This window comes from Sebastes umbrosus, chromosome 13 (genome assembly GCF_015220745.1).
Source record: "Sebastes umbrosus isolate fSebUmb1 chromosome 13, fSebUmb1.pri, whole genome shotgun sequence".
Classification (NCBI taxonomy): Eukaryota; Metazoa; Chordata; class Actinopteri; order Perciformes; family Sebastidae; genus Sebastes; species Sebastes umbrosus.
In genome coordinates this window covers 2,746,422-2,763,548 of record NC_051281.1, presented here as the reverse complement: position 1 = coordinate 2,763,548, position 17,127 = coordinate 2,746,422, and the positions used below count along the sequence as shown (strand labels likewise).

The 17,127-nt window shown below is 40.8% G+C and overlaps 1 protein-coding gene across 1 annotated transcript in view; it reads right to left on the bottom strand.

Annotated features, from left to right (window-relative positions):
- wars2 (tryptophanyl tRNA synthetase 2, mitochondrial) overlaps nucleotides 1-17,127 on the bottom strand; it is a 29,313-nt gene continuing 12,186 nt past the window's right edge. The window contains 6 exon segments of the mRNA XM_037790623.1: nucleotides 1-741; nucleotides 744-1,007; nucleotides 6,685-6,803; nucleotides 7,564-7,646; nucleotides 9,172-9,252; nucleotides 12,528-12,788. Of these exon segments, the coding sequence (XP_037646551.1) occupies nucleotides 560-741; nucleotides 744-1,007; nucleotides 6,685-6,803; nucleotides 7,564-7,646; nucleotides 9,172-9,252; nucleotides 12,528-12,788 (990 nt within the window). The 3' untranslated portion in view covers nucleotides 1-559.

The window sequence follows — 17,127 nt, the reverse complement described above, 5'->3', positions numbered from 1 at the left end:
ACATCCATATGGTCAGTGTATTAATACAGTAACTTAGATAGCGATCGGCGTGTTCCCAGTTTGGAGAAGCAGACAGGAGTAAAGGCAGGAAGCTGAGCAATGTACTGCTGTAGACGCTACGTTAGTTTGGATCCAAAAGGGCAGAGGTAAACCAGCAACTCCCGTGTTCTCAGAGGTAAAATTACTGTTTTTCTGAATGGAGTCTGGTGGCTTTGAAGAGAGCGATCTAACGGCTTCAGTTCCCCGTCAGAAAGGGCTGTCGGACGGCGAGGTAAAGCGGCTGGGGACGGGAGCAGCAGTCCCCAGCTTATATCGTTATATTGCTCTCTTCAAAGCCACCAGACTCCATTCACAAAAACAGTAATGTTACCTTGCAGAACATGGGAATATTCATACAACCCAATTTCAAAAAATCCAAACTAACTCTTTCAGTTATGTCCAGCACAGCTACCGTTGACTCAGCTAGTGCTAGCATTCACATTATTCATAACTTTATTGATTAGCTAACCTATGGACCCGCCCTTTAAGAGCTGAGGACAGCCTGTATGAATGTGTCCTCTCAGCAGAACCCCACTTTCTGTCGGACCTCTCTGAGGACCGGTGCTGCCAGCTCCCGGGCCCTGCAGGTCCCCCGGGCCAGCACCCCCTCCAGGTGACCGCGGTCCGCCCTCAGCCTCTCGATCTCCTCCCTGATGGGCGTCAACCTCTGGATCACAGCCTCGGTGACCAGCTGCTTATAGACTCCATGTCCATCCCTCGGGCCTGGGACACCGCCTCCTCCACGCTGATCATCGCCATGGCGGCGTGGATCGTCACCAGGTTGGACACGCCCGGCCGCTTCTCCGGGTCAAAAGTGACCTCGGAAGTGAAGTCAGTGATGGCGCGGCGGACCTTGAGGGCGATGTCATCGGGGGAGTCCGTGATGGTAATCGTCGCCATCGCTTGGGGGTCGGATTTGGACATTTTGGCGGAAGGGTCACGGAGGGATTTGACCTTTCGTGTAGAGCCTGAGGGAGGAAATCACATTGAGATACTTATTAGTATGATAAGAAAACAAAACCACTTAGTTAGGTTTAGTAAAGAAGTTGAGCTTCAAATTACTACGTCTGTACAGTGAAAATGACGCTGAACGTCGTGAACACGGGACACAAACGAAGAGCTGATTGTAACGTAAAAGGGAAACTTAACAGACGTGACATGAACGGCGTTCTCCTGATGAAAGCCTCGTGTTGTTGGACCCATCCACCTCCCCTCCCACCCGCCTGGTGTGTGTCTTTTTGCTCTTTAAACCACGTCACCACTCTCCCGGCGCACTTTCGCTAAGTGTTTATTGTTGCCACGGATGGATTTACATTTAAAAAATGATTTAAATATTGATATTTTTAAAGGTAAACTAAAAACCCATCTATTTAGTCTGGCTTTTATGTACTGTTTTATAGTTTTATAATCTTTTATTGTATCTGTTATTTATTTTTTATCTGTTATCTTTTATTTTATTTAATCAACATTTTATTGCTGGTACTTGGAAACACGGCTAATCTACACAAGGTACATGTGGGAGTAAAATGATGAAACGAGAGTCTTTGTGCGGCAATGAATGAAGTATTATAGTTTCATTACAGCTGCCTGGCGTGTGTGTGTGTGTGTGTGTGGGTGTGTGTGTGTGTGGGTGTGTGTGGGTGTGGGTGTGGGTGTGGGTGTGTGTGTGTGTGTGTGTGTGTGTGTGTGTCTAAACGTCAGTGTGAAGCAGACGTATCTCGGTGTGAAGTGATGAGCAGACTGCAGAAGCCGGGATTTCCTTTCCTTTCTTATTTATCATCCCCCGTCCTTCCGCCATCTTGCCATCTCCGACTCTTTCTCTCTCTCTCTCTCTCCCGTACTACGAGTCCACATCCGTCCCACGTGCCACATCCTGTCTCTCAGCCGCGAGACGTTCCTTATTTCAGGCAAATTAAAAGAAGTCTTTTGTTTCAAAGGGAAGGTGGTGACTGACAGAGACAAGAAACGAAGACGAGATCCGCCGGTCGGAGCCAAAAACTGCTCGCTGAAGTCATCCCGAGGACACCCCCGCCCCCCCCCCTAACCTATTATCACTCTATTATTCTGATACAAGAGGAGGAAGATATTTCTTTAATCAAAGCTGCGTTGCACACATGACTGACTCCATCTCGTGCTTTTATGAAACTGATAATCAAGGAGGATGAACCAGGGAGAGGGGAGGGACCTCTGAACATGTCAGCCATCTGGGAGAACACTGGAAATCACAGAGGCTGCGTCTAAATCACATCCTACGCCCTGCATACCTGCCCATATGTGGAATATCGTTCAACGTACTTCTGTGTGAATAAACAGTAGTACGTATCTTCTCAGACGCACTGAGCAGTAGTTCGTCGTCACTTGAGAGCCTACTTGCCGGCTGGAGACGTGTAATCATAAAAGTGTGGTTGGAAAGAACGGATTTTGCCACGAAGTGAAAGTCAATTGTTCGTTCCATTGCAACATTGGCGCCCAGCAGCAGAACTACGCTTCCGCCATTTTGGACTGAAAGCGTCTACCGGACGCCAGTAAAACGCCCGCCTACAAAGTAAAACAAACTTATCTCTCTTCTATTGTCATATTCTACCGAAACGGCCTGTTGAACAATAAAACAGAGTGTCGTCTCTTTGCTTCTACACTCTCTGGTGGAATCTCATACTTACAGTTAGATTGAAGCGTTATTGATGTTACAGAGCTGTCCGTCAATGTCTATTATGAACGTTGTCGTCACTTTCACGTTGCATTGTGGGATATTTATGCCGCTGTAATGTCCAGTGTTGCTTACTGTAATATTTCACCAGAAATAGTATGCAATTCCCGTACTGTTGGTTTCATACTAAGATTTTGGACATACTAAAATATCTCTGTTTTTAAATAGCATGTTAGTGTGGAATTACAGACGCAATAAGAGTAATTGTTTCAAAATAAAACTGTATTAATGTTATATTGAATGTTAAATCAGCCTGCTTGTCAATATTCTTTATAATTTCACCTGGAAGAAGACCTCTTTTGCAGGGAAACCGAAATGACAGCATACAAAGTTGAAGTCAAAACAATAAAAAAAACATCAAACACACAAAAAGACGAGGCCAGAAAGAGCCAATTACAAAATGAATCATTTAACACAGAACTTAAAATAGTCTTTGATCTGTCCAGCAATATCAGTTTCCTGCGTTTAATTTCCTTCTACAGATTATCTCCAGTGACTGCATCATAAAACATAAAGGCTTTCTGATTCATCACTATCCAAGAATTAGCGACGGACAGCAAACAGCAATAGCTACTCTGTTATTAAAACTCCATTTATACATTTCAGATATTCTTATTGAATTCTTATTTATACCATTCTGGCATTTACATTTAACACACTTAATAGATCCCACTTCTCAGTATTTTGCACTGTGGTTAGAGGTTATATATTGCACGTCTTAATGCAAATATTTGTACATATTTCATATTTCTTATATTCTTATTTCTTATTTTTATTTCTATTATTTATTTACTTATAGTTCTCTACATATATTGTGTTTACATTGTAGCATTATGTACATGTTACATGCTCCTTTATTTCTATTTTCTTACATTTCTTTATGTTTACAGTTGCTATTATAGTATAAGAGCAACTGATTCTGTTTGCATTCTTAAGTTTGCGAAGAGGCGTTTCTGTGGCTCGAGAGATAAAATGTCAACCGTGAACCGCCACGTCCCCGGTTCAACACTGTCAAATCTTTATTGCAATTCTCTCCCCTGTTTCCTGTCCTCTTTCTACTATTATCTCTATCTAATGAAGGCATAAAACAGAAATTCATCAGAATTGCTTTAACCTCTGAAAAAACACTTGTTGTTTTGCTCTTCGCTGTATTTTTCTCGTTCCAGTCATCTGCTGGACAACCGTTGATGACGTTACATCATCATCCAGATGTTTCCAGCAACTAAAACAGGGTTTGTTGAAAAATCAGTCTAAAATCAAAACACGGGGGCGTCTTTTGTTCGACAATCATTCAGGAAAAGAATCTACGGAGGGAACGACAAAGAGACGCACAGGAGCAGGAATATATGTTGTAATCTGCTCTGTAACAAAACTCTCATCAAGTTATTTCTGTCTGAAATTGAATTCTTAAAATGTTATTTCCAATGAAAATGAACAAATACTTTCTAAGTTTAGCAAAGCAAAGTGCTCAACTCTTTATTGATTCCAGATTCAGACACTGGTGGAAATATTCTGACTGCACTCACAGATTCTTTCACTGGTTTTGTTTTAAAGACTCAATACTGATAAACAAAAGATGGTTCAAATCATTTTGGGGAACGTTGTTGCATTTCTCTCCCTTGTTTCCTGTCGTCTCTCTACCATTATTGCTATCTAATAAAGGCATAAAATGTAAAAAAAAAAAAATAATAACTTTGCAAAGATAAAACAGAAGTTTATCAGAATTGATTTAAAAATGCACCTCTGAAAAAACACTTGTTGTTTTGCTCTTCGCTGTATTTTTCTCGTTCCAGTCGTCTGCTGGACAACCGTTGATGACGTTATATCATCATCCAGATGTTTCCAGCAACTAAAACAGGTTTGATATTAAAAATCACTCTAAAATCAAAACATGGGGGCTTCTTTTAAAGCTGCTGTTTTGTTCAACAGTCATTCAGGACAAAAGAATCCACGGAGGGAACGACAAAGAGAATTGAATTGAATTCTTAAAACGTTATTTCCAATGCAAATCAACGTGTTTCAAGCATTTTCTAATTATGTTTGGTTTTAATTCGAGCAAAGCAAAGTGCTCAACTCTTTATTGTTTCCAGATTCAGATACTCTGGTGGAAATATTCTGACTGCACTCACAGATTCCTTCACTTGTTTTGTTTTAAGGACTCAAAAATGATTAAGAAAAAGATGGTCAAATCCTTCTGGGGACGTTGTTTAATTTCTCTCCCTTGTTTCCTGTCATCTCTCTACTATTATTGCTATCTAATGAAGGCATAAATGTAAAAAAAGAAATAACTTTGCAAAGATTAAACAGACGTTTATCAGAATTGTTTTAAAAATGCACCTCTGACACTTGTTGTTTTGCTCTTCGCTGTATTTTTCTCGTTCCAGTCGTTTGCTGGACAACCGTTGATGACATTACATCATCATCCAGATGTTTCCAGCAACAAAAACAAGGTTTGATGATAGAAATCACTGGTGTTAGTCCCTTCGAAATCTAAACACGGGAGCTTCTTTTAAAGCTGTTGTTTTGTTCGACAATCATTCAGGAAAAAGAATCCACGGAGGGAACGACAAAGAGACGCAGAAATATACTGCATGTTGTAATCTGTTCTGCAAAAAGTCTCATCAAGTTATTTTTGTTTTGAATTGAACATTATCTAATGCAAATCAACTTGTTTCAAGTATTTTCTTAGTTTGTTTGGTTTTAAATCTAGCAAAGCAAAGTGCTCAACTCTTTATTGTTTCCAGATTCAGACACTGGTTGAAATATTCTGACTGTTCACTAAATGATAAAAATAAAAAGATGGTTCAAATCCTTCTGGGGAACGTTTGTTACATTTCTCTCCCTTGTTTCCTGACATCTCTCTACTACTCTCTCTATTTAATTAAGGCATGTAATGTCTTTTTAAAGCTGCCGTTTTGTTCAACAATCATTCAGGAAAAAGAATCCACAGAGGGAAAGACAAAGAGATGCACAGAAGCAGAAACTATAACCCGTTATGTTGCAATCCGCTCACCAAAAACTCTCATCAACAAGTTATTTTTGTCTGTAATTGAATTCTTAAAATGTTATTTTCTTAAAAACAAGTTCAGTAGGTACAATAGCCTCGTTTCTAATGCAAATCAACTTGTTTCAAGTATTTTCTATGTTTGTTAGGTTTTAATTCTAGCAAAGAAAAGCGCTCAACTGTTTATCGTTCCCAGATTCAGACGCTGGTTGAAATATTCTTACTGCATTAGCAGATTTTTTCACCTGTTTTAAGAAGTTTTAGGACTCTGTTACGGACAAAAAATATTTAAAAAAGAGGGTGATTTAATTCAGAAATCACAGCTTGAATGCAACAAGCTTTTGTCCCCGTATAAAAACAAAGTATTAGTTATGTATCTACAGTCTAAATGGGTTGATATCTCATTTAAACAGCTGCTAATACCAACACGATTTCTTTAGTGTGTTTTAAAGGAGTTTAATGAGCCGTGATGATTTACCGTAATGTTGTTTAAGAGGTTTTTCCACGTCTTCAAAAGGAGGAAACTGATGAAATCACTGATTATGAATAAGTGCAATATCAACATTTCATATTCATATGTGCAATAATGTGAACCCAACCACTCATTCAGTCTATTTGTATATCTTATTCTTTACCGTTTACTTATTTATTATATCTTTATTGTTTACTGGCTTATTTAGCATGTATTGTTTTGTTTTTTACTGATCCCTCTTGTTGTTGCACTCTCCTTTTTTGCTGCAAATTTCCCCGCTGCGGGACTAACAAAGGATTATCTTATCTTATCTTATCTTAATACATTTGGCAAATAAAAATAAAAACACAAAGCGACCAATCATTGGCTACCAGAGATCTATTTTATTACAGTTAACTTCCTTCAAAAGCTTGTATCTGATTAAAATCTAGTGTGTTTATGTGTGCCGGAGTGTGTTCTTACTGAGCAGGGCGGCGGGTTCAGGGAACAGGTCTCCGTAGCGGTTGTTGAAGACGCGAGCGAGATCCTGAGCCAGCTCCAAATGCTGGACCTGGTCCTCTCCGACGGGGACGTGAGTGGACCTGAGAGACGAACCGGGAACACAACGTGAAGCCTCCTCAACAACACAGGAGATAAAACACAAAAGGAAGACATCGGAGACACTGCTAGAGCTCTCATCAGGGTCGGTTTAGGATTTAACTTTGCAACTGTCACCCGGGAGGAAACGATCCATTAATTTCAACTTTTAATAAAATCCAGATTTGAAGAATTTTCTGCTTCGTCGCCCCTTTTTTTTTTTTTAAAACAGGAAATTGTCTGTTTGATGGTTCAAGTGGAAACTGCTGAGGAGATAACATCTTAATCTGTTCAGAAATATGAAGCTCTTCATTTTCACTGCAGACACACAGAGATACAATAATCCAACTACCGACGGATGTGATCACTGACTCATCTACTGACGCACCAGCAGCCAACATGTTGCATCAGACTGTTTCTCTGCACTAAAATATGATAATATGTCCTGTCAGAAACCCAAATAAAACAGCTTGATTTACTACATTTTAAATATATTAAGGAGCGTTAAAGGGCTGATTCACATAACTCATATAAAACATATTTTGGAGAGATAGTTTTGGTTTAATTTGTGCAGGTTTTGGTCATTTTGGTCTGGTTCACACTCAGATTTGGATGATTAAGAACATTTGATGCATCTGGATATAAGAGAAAATGAAGGGAATGTTGCTGCATGAGGCCCAGTGATTCTCAATCTTGCATTAAGAGATGTAATGGGAACATTTATCTGACAACACACACAACATCCTACATGGGTGGAGTTCTCACTTGTAGAGGAGAATATCGGCGGCCTGGAGGACGGGATACGTGTAGAGACCAACGCTGCCTTCATTCTTCAGTTTGCTCTTCATCTGAGGAGGGGACAATAAGCAAGTTGAGATGGAAGAAAAGCAAAGATAAAAGGTGGAAACACAGAGTCAAGTTTTTCTTTCCCTCAGAGAGCCATTTTCACTTTTACGACTCATCGATTCTCAGACAAACGTGGTGCGGATGAGTTCACGTCACATTTTCCAGCATGTTAGAGATCAACTCATCTGTTGGGTAAACAAAAGGTGTTTTCTATGAAGCAGCAGGGACCAACAACAGGGAGCAGCTGGGTCTCTCGCTCGGTCTCAGAGTGTATTAAAGCTGCATGAGGCCAGAAAATAACTGGAATTATAAGATAATAGAGAAACAAAACAATAAAAAAATCTGATTTTTAAACATTATACTCATAGTTTTATTCTATTGTTTTTTTAATCATCGTTTTATTGTTCCCTTAAGAAAATATGACAACAACAGCCTAAACCATAACAAATAAAGTAAGTATAAATGTACATATAATAGCAGATAGTAACTGTAAATTGAAAAACAAAGTATTGAAAAACAAGGGAGGAAAAAAAAAAATCATAATAAAATAAATAAATAATTAAATAAAAAAAAATATGTAAAAAAAAAAAAAAAATTATATATATATATAAAATAAATAAAAAGTAAAATAATATTAATAAAGAAATGTAAAAAAATACAAATAATTAAATTAATAAAATAAATTCAACCTACTTATATCCAGGTGGTTAATTCACCCACACAGGACCGATACACAGTACTAACTGTGTATTTAAGCACGTTTACAACGTTTTAGTGTTCAATAACTACATTTTTGGTCTTTTAACATCTTACTAAATAATATTGAATGGATATATTTATTTAAACATGCATTGAAGTGACTTTCTACTTTCTTTTTTTATTGATTATTTATTATCAATTTCTAAAGATATTTTTTATTATCTGGTGGATTATTGTGGTTAAAATAAAAATGCTACTGTAAGTATTGGCTGATCAACAACATGAACAATCAATTATTAAGTTTTAACAGATGTTTGCAGTGTGGCTTGTAAAACGTCAATAACCTGTTATTAGCCCACATATAAATAGTTAATACTATCGATCACATTTTAATACAGTCACAAATTAAGTCAGTGTGAACTTGTCATGCTCATATAATAACAAATAGACACAAATAATAATAATAAAAATAAATAATTGAATAAAAAAAATAAGAAATATGTAAAAAATAATAATAATCAATAAGTAAAATACAACAGCAATAATAATAATAATAATATTTCAGTTCAATAATATTTTAATCACATTTAAATACAGTCACAAATTAAGTCAGTGTGGACTTTAATAACTTGTCACACATGATTATAAAACATAGATATTTCTCACTAATATCATAATAATTGAAAAAAAAAATGTAACTTCACTATTTACCAAGTCCTGCAGAACTGCTCCACTGATCATAATTTGAGTTATGTGCATGTGTGAGTGTCTGCAGCTGCAGGAAATGATCTATTAATAACTATTATACAATAATTATCAGAGTCTCACCTTCCACTGCGGCAGGTGTCGGAGGCGGGGCATGCTGGTCAGACAGCCGAGGATCCAGGAGAGCTCAGCGTGCTCGGACACCTGCAGGGTCGAGAGAGGAGGGAGGTGAGGTAAGGTGAGGACACAATAAATGTCACCGTCAGGGAAAAATGATCTGTTATAATCAGCATATCTCCATACATACACATGTATTCTATGTGTGTCTGTGTGTTCTTTATTCCAGTTAAAAAAATTAAATAAACACTGGCAGCCTCAGAGAAGCATTCAAGAGATAAATAGAGGAAATCAATTAAGCAGCCAGATTAAACGAACACAGGTGAATGGATGAGAGAGGTCTGATATGGGACAGGTGGAGGGTGACTCCATAACGCCTCCAAGTGGCAGAGAAGAGTACTGCCTCTCCCCATCTGTCCTCTACCTACACAGACAGGTGCACCTGGTCACACCTGTGTTTACTGTTAGACAAGTTTACACTACAAATCAGAGATGTGTGGTCAAATAAATGATTAATAATATCATGTTGTTGTGAAGCAATGAAGGGGTGAATGTTGACGTAGTGTAGCATCTGGCAGTGGTACATTGACTCCAACATATCAGCTTTCATGGAGGCTGTCCTGAATGTGTGTGGATGCAGGAAATATCCTACAAATTCAAGTTTATGGACGCCGGCTGTATCGCCATCCTGTCTTTCTCTTGTTGCTTGAAAAGCATTCTGGTCAGCGTGACGTCAACACCAGACAGCAGGGACATAAAGGAGGATTTCAGGCCAACATGTGGGGCGCTGGTGGTATTAGTTTCACACTGCAGACAGACAAGAGATGGGACAGATGTTGATGACGGCGCAGAGAGGGATGGAGATGGTTTGAAGTGCAATAAAACTGTGATATTTAAAAGCTCGGGTAGAACAAGGCCTCCATTCATGCTGCGTGGTTAGAATGCACTGAGATATGATAACGTTACGGATCATACACTGATAGTGATGTTATCATGCAGCGAAGGCAACAACTCCTGTAAAGATGGGATTCTAGAGAACAGTTGGTCCAGCACAGTAAATCTCTCCTTCTATAAAACCCAGAGGATGCATGGGTCTGCTGATTCAGGGGTTCCCAACCTGGGGTCTGGGCTCCTCTTAGGGGGCTTCAAAGACAACAGAGGGTGCGTAAGGATTTGTCTGCACTGAGGTTGTCAAAATTAGTTGCGCTGTCAATCGATTAAAATATTTAATTGTGATTAATCGCATAATTGTCCATAGTTAATCGCAAATTTTTTATCTATTCAAAATGTACCGTAAAGGGGGATTTGTCAAGTATTTAATACTCTTATCAACATGGGAGTGGGCAAATATGCTGCTTTATGCAAATGTATGTATATATTTATTATTGTAAATCAATTAACAACACAAAACAATGACAGATATTGTCCAGAAACCCTCACAGGTACTGCATTTAGCATAAAACAATATGCTCCCATCATAACATGGCAAACTGCAGCCCAACAGGCAACAACAGCTGTCAGTGTGTCAGTGTGCTGACTTGACTATGACTTGCCCCAAACTGCATGTGATTATCATAAAGTGGGCATGTCTGTAAAGGGGAGACTGGTGGGTACCCATAGAACCCATTTTCATTCACACATCTGGAGGTCAGAGGTCAAGGGACCCCTTTGGAAATGGCCATGACAGTTTTTCCTCGCCAAAATTCAGCGTAAGTTTGGAGCGTTATTTCAAGTTCTTCCTGACAAGCTAGTATGACGTAGTTGGTACCAATGGATTCTTTAGGTTTCTAGTTTCATATGATACCAGTATCTTCACTCTAGCTTTAAAACTGAGCCGCTACAACCTAAAAATCTTAAGTTGCATTAAAGAAAATTAGTGGCGTTAAAACAAATTTCAATCACGAAGATATTTTTGATTCTTGGTTGGCCACATTATGTTTAAATTTATGTTTTGTGCACAGTTGCAGATGAAGATCAGGATATTAGTATTATACTATTAGATTCCAGTGGTGGCTGCGTAGGATTGTTTCCAACTCGTGTGATCCAAACATTTCCAATAACTTGACATATTCTGCTTCAGTTCATATTTGTTGGCGTTCAGCCTTTAAAAAACAACATTTTCACTGCGGTCAAAATACTGTTTGCTCTCCCGCTCGCTGCACACAAAGGGAGGCATGATTTTGTTGGAGGATTTGTAGTTTTTTTAAGAGCTTCAAAGAAAATAGTTTGGGAACCACTGTGCTGATTCATTCACTTCCGTTTTGATACCGCTGACTTCAACTCGTCTCAAGATCTGTTCTCTTTTTTTCTTCAATGAAGTCGAGTATTTTCTTTGGGCAGTCGTCGTATTTTTACATGTGGAGCAGGCGTGTTCAACGGGAGGGTCGCCTCGCTGCCAAGTTATGTGGCATGAAGCTAAACGGGAATAAAAATAGGACTGTGTGTGTGTAGAGGAGGGGAGGGGGAGGGGGCAGAGAAACACAGATGGGCTGAACTCTCACACTCTTTCTCTCAAACACTTTACTTCAAACTTGTGAGTAAGAATAGAAAAGACAGAAACAAACAGCTGTTGTGATTCCTCTCCCAATCTTCACTGCAATCGTTATCTTAATGCTGCTTTATAGCTGCTTGTGTTTTTATAGTGAACTTGCAGAGCGTACAGCGAAGCCGGAGATAAGAAGCAGGAGCGATCAAATAAGTGTTTTGTGGGCCGGCCGGCCGGTCGGCGTGTCAGCAGGTAAACATTACAGCAGTAAAATAAACAGTCAAAGATGTCCGACTGGCTGGATGACAAACTAGAAAAGAGACTAAAAGCTGCCTTTTAAAAGCACATAAACATATATTCATAAGCAAAACGCAAGTCCTCTGCAGCATTGATCATGTTAAGGCTGCAACTAGCAATTATTTTTTACTGTCGATTAATCTGTTGATTATTTTCTCTATTAATCGATTAGTTGTTTGATCTATAAGATGTCAGAAAATGGTTAAAAAATGTTGATCTGTGTTTCCCAAAGCCCAAGATGACGTCCTCAAATGTCTCGTTTTGTCCACAACTCAAAGATATTCAGTTTACTGTCATAGAGGAGTAAAGAAACCAGAAAATATTCACATTTAAGAAGCTGGAATCAGAGAAATTAGACTTTTTTTTCTTAAAAATTACTCAAACCGACCGACAGTTGGCAATTAATTTAATAGTTGACAACAAATCGATTAATCGTTGCAGCTCTAGATCATGTTGATGTTTTGCACAGCAAACGTGTGAAATAAATGTGCAGACATGAGCTTAATATGTGCACAAGCTTGTAATGAAACACACCATCCATTCATCCATCCATCCATCCATCCATCCGTCTCCTGCCCACCTGAGACTGCTGGAAGAGGATGGCCCTCTCCGGGTCGATGCCGCAGGCCAGCAGGCTGGCTGCCATGTCCAGGATGTTGCTCCGGAGCTGCGCCGGGTCCTGAGGCTGTGTGATGGAGTGCAGGTCCACGATGCTGTAGAGCACTGAAGGATACTGGTTCTGCAGAGCCACCCAGTTCTCCAGGGCGCCCAGGTAGTTGCCCAGGTGGGGCACGCCGGTCGGCTGGATCCCCGAGAATACGCGTCCACCTCCTGGAGGCTCCTGGAGAACAAAAAGGAGAATATGATCAGGGTTGCTTCATCTGCACTTCGTAGGTTAAAGGAGAACTTTGGTATTTTTCAACCTGGACCATATCGTCCCAGGTTTTTGTGTCTAAGTGACTAACGGGGACAACAATTTATGAAATTGGGCCAGTATTGAGGGAGACGCCAGCCGCTAAATGAGTTGTAATGTCATCATCACCATCAGTGTGGGAGAGGAACCTCTGTAGGGTCCTTTCAATAATGTTGTCAGACACTTCTAATAACAATCTGAGCCTGCAGTGGGAAAAACAAGAACTTTTAGTGGACGTATATTGACGGTGAGGAGTTGCTCCGAGCGATTACATTACAGCTTGTTTAGAGGCGTTCTCCCTCAATACTGGACCAATTTCAATAATTATAGTCCCCATTAGTCACTTAGAAACACAAACATGGGATAATAAGGTCCAGGTGGAAAAATACCAAAGTTATTCTTTAAAGATGCTTTCTGATTTGCCGTACATAAACAAGATGATTCAAGATGTTTCACAGCCTCACATGCCTGTTATTAGTGCTAGTGTGACTGTACACAAGTAATGGTTTCCATGATATCAATGTCTCTAAATGAATGCAGTAACGATTTGTTGATTTAAAATTCTAAACTAAGAAGAAGGACAGAAGAGAAACTCGTGTTTGTAGAGAGAGAGGGTGAAGGTGAAAAGGTGAGAAGGCCTGCAGAGACTGAAGTGTCAGTGTTAAACTATTGGCAGGTTGGAGGCCAGCAGCGGTCATGCTTGTGTTACCGAGATGCTAACTCCATGGCTAGCACCTCTGTTCTCTCCCAAACACATCAGCACAAAGAATGCATCACCTCACCGGCCAACAATAATAATTAACATCCGTCCAAGCCGACTTCAAGGCCTCTGTTACCACAACGGGGAAGGACACTGGAGGAGGAGGAGAAGGGGGAGGCAGAACCACAGAAATACCTCACAACACGCAGCCCACCGTATCACCAACATCAGAACCTTATTCTACTGGAGCTGGAACAGCAGCGGGCTCTTCACTCGTTGTGTTTGTATCGCTGGGCAAACATTGTGTTTCTCTTTATGCACAGCCGGGTCGGGCCAGACCGCCTCGTTTCTCCTGGCAGCGGCCCGCTACCACTGAACCTTGGCTTTCAAATGGCCCTGCTGGAAGAGAGTCGTAACCGCCGCTTGTGGCACCGAGCACCACATGATGCAATTAGAGGGCAAGCAGAGCGGCACCTGTCATGAGACGTGAAACCGCGACGGCGTCCAAAATCTAGGGCTTCTTCACCACAGTAGATTAGAGCTTTGATGGAGCAGAAACACACAGAGACGCAGGCCGGGTCTGGGTGTTTATGTTGGGCAGTTTGAAAGACAAAGTGTTTGGGGTCGGGGTGACGCACGTTTTGCCTGCCCGCCGTGGAGGCCGGGGATTCGGTTCCCGGTAGAGGTGCGGCGCTGTGGCTTGGCCGGGTGCTCTGACTCACAGGTGAGGAGGTGGTGAGGGATCATGTCCGTGTTCGGGTGGGGAGGTGGAAGAGATATCACGAACCTCCATGTGCACAAGGGTTAAAATAACACAATGTTCCACATGAGGTTTAAAAAATCCAGGTTAACAGAGGTCAACAATGATAGAGACTCAAACAAACCTTGCACACTGAGTCTGATGTGTTTTATTATTCTATTCCAACCTGATCTCATGTGCAGGCGTATAAATAGAACGACATTATAAGGACACTCCGCGTGTCATGAGAACGCATTTTAGCCTTTTCACGTGTCATTTTTACGCCACAACAAAACCATCTAGTTTGGTTTAGGAAAAACGTCACGATTTGGCTTGAAATAAGTACATAAACTAAGTAAAATACATACAGAAACAACGTAACAGCAGTACGGAAAATATGTCACAAACATAACTTCTAAATAACTCAAAAACACTTTGGGACTTGTACACCGGTCTCCTGGTGGAAAGTCCTGTGTTTGTTGGACCCATCCACCTCCCTTCCCTCCCGCCCCGCCCATCATAAGCGTCTTTCTCACTTTTTATTCTACGTCACTAGCTCTGAGCGTACCATATTTACGTGGATAAGTTTACATTGCAGTCAGCACAGACTACATGACGTATACACGACATGCCAAAAGCAAGAACGGCATTCTTATTGCACGCAAAATTGACTTACACTTCTTAGCAATATACGTTCTTTGGCCATGCAAGCGGCTCTATGGGGCTATAGGCACAGCGGTGTTTGAGCTAACATCAGCATGCCAACATGCATACAATGACAATACTAAAATGCTGATGTTAAGCATTTTCACTTCCTAAGAATTACTAATTAGCACAAAACACAAAGTACAGCTTTAGTTTTGCAGGTATTTGACCTGATAAAGGCGCTAGATGAAAAGTCAGGTGTGTAATAGGTTTCATCCTGAAGGGAACAAGAATGTCTGAACCAGATTTCATGGCAATCCATCCAACAGTTGTTGAGACTTCACTGAGGTTGATATTGTAATACTCGTTTAATCACTTTCAAAAGAAAATGACCCACCATTGTGACGAGGTTAAGTTTGTTTCAGCTTGACGCGGGATGTGCTGATGGGGTGTAAACAGCAACAGCTGGACGGAGAGGAGCCCGGTTTGAAACGCTCCCCCTACAGAACCCATGGGATCTCTGTGTTATCACCTCAGATCTGACTGGCGATCGTATATGTTCCCCGGCTGCACTCCTCAAGGTTATCATAACTAATCATTAAAACCTGAAGCTTTCAGGGGATATCCTCTTCAGTCTGCTGCTGAGGAGTCGGTTATCTTGACAGCTAGCCGAGCTACATCACATTCAATCTGACTGAGGGACAGGCTCGGCGCAGCCTCGGAGATCAGATAACAGCTGCTCTCTCGCCAGCGTGGCCCACAGCTTCCCCATCTCTCAGCCCAGAGGGATCGAATAACAACTGTTCTGGGGCCAGCGTGGTCCACAAAGTCTCCGTCGACTGGCCTGAGGGAGCTGGTCGCTGCCCGGCAAGAGAGAGGCAGGAAGGAACTGGGTGCTTATGTCATTACCGACGGGGTAATTGCACTGGAGTGCCATTGATGCTGAGAGCCTCTTAAGAGGTGTCAGGATTGATTTGGGTGCGGACGGGGCCCCGAGTCTGGCTCATGTGTGTTCTCACCTCGAGCTGACACGCCAAACGCATGTTCCCCCTCTGCTGCAGCCCCCGGGGGAAGCCATTAGCCATGCAGACATGGTAATGGTGTCATTTGAGCCAATCGAGTGTCAAATGAGAGTCAACGCCGCGGCTAACTAGCCACTGGGCAATCGCGCTATCACGCATAGCGTTACCGCCGTGGTACCGTTGGTCAGAGGAAAGTCTCTCTAAACATGCGCCTCTGAGTGAAAGTAGGTTACATATAGAAGTAAATCAACAACTGCACGATGACAGCGAATGTTGTAAAGCGATTAATGTTTGTAATGAATACGGCGCTGTGAAGCCAAGAGTAATAAAATATTATCATCTAGCATGCTTAGACCACGGATCATATTAAACCTGCGCAAGTGAATTCATTTCAGCCTTCAAATACCTGTAGAGTGATTCACTTCTTATGTTGGAGAAACATTTAGAACCAGATTTAAACACCCTCATAAAGACCTGGAAACATCGCTAAATAAGGGGTTACAATTTGGCATACAAAAAAGAACACTGGAAATCAATAGTACTTTTATTTTCTTATTTTATTTAGGGCTGTCAATCGATTAAAATATTTAATCATGATTATTCGTGTTCAAGTGCAAAGTAATCATTTTTTATCTGTTTAAAATGTACCTTAAAGGGAGATCTGTCAAGTATTTAATACTCTTATCAACATGGGAGTGGGCAAATATGCTGCTTTATGCAAATGTATGTATATATTTATTATTGTAAATCAATTAACAACACAAAACAATGACAGATATTGTCCAGAAACCCTCACAGGTACTGCATTTAGCATAAAACAATATGCTCAAATCATAACATGGCAAACTGCAGCCCAACAGGCAACAACAGCTGTCAGTGTGTCAGTGTGCTGACTTGACTATGACTTGCCCCAAACTGCATGTGATTATCATAAAGTGGGCATGTCTGCAAAGTGGAGACTCGTGGGTACCCATAGAACCCATTTACATTCACACATCTGGAGGTCAGAGGTCAAGGGACCCCTTTGAAAATGGCTATTACAGTTTTTCCTCACCAAAATTTAGTGATAAGCTGGAATGACATGGTTGGTACCAAAGGATTCTTTAGGTTTTCTAGTTTCATATGATACCAGAATCTTTAAAACTGAGCCCGCTAAAACCT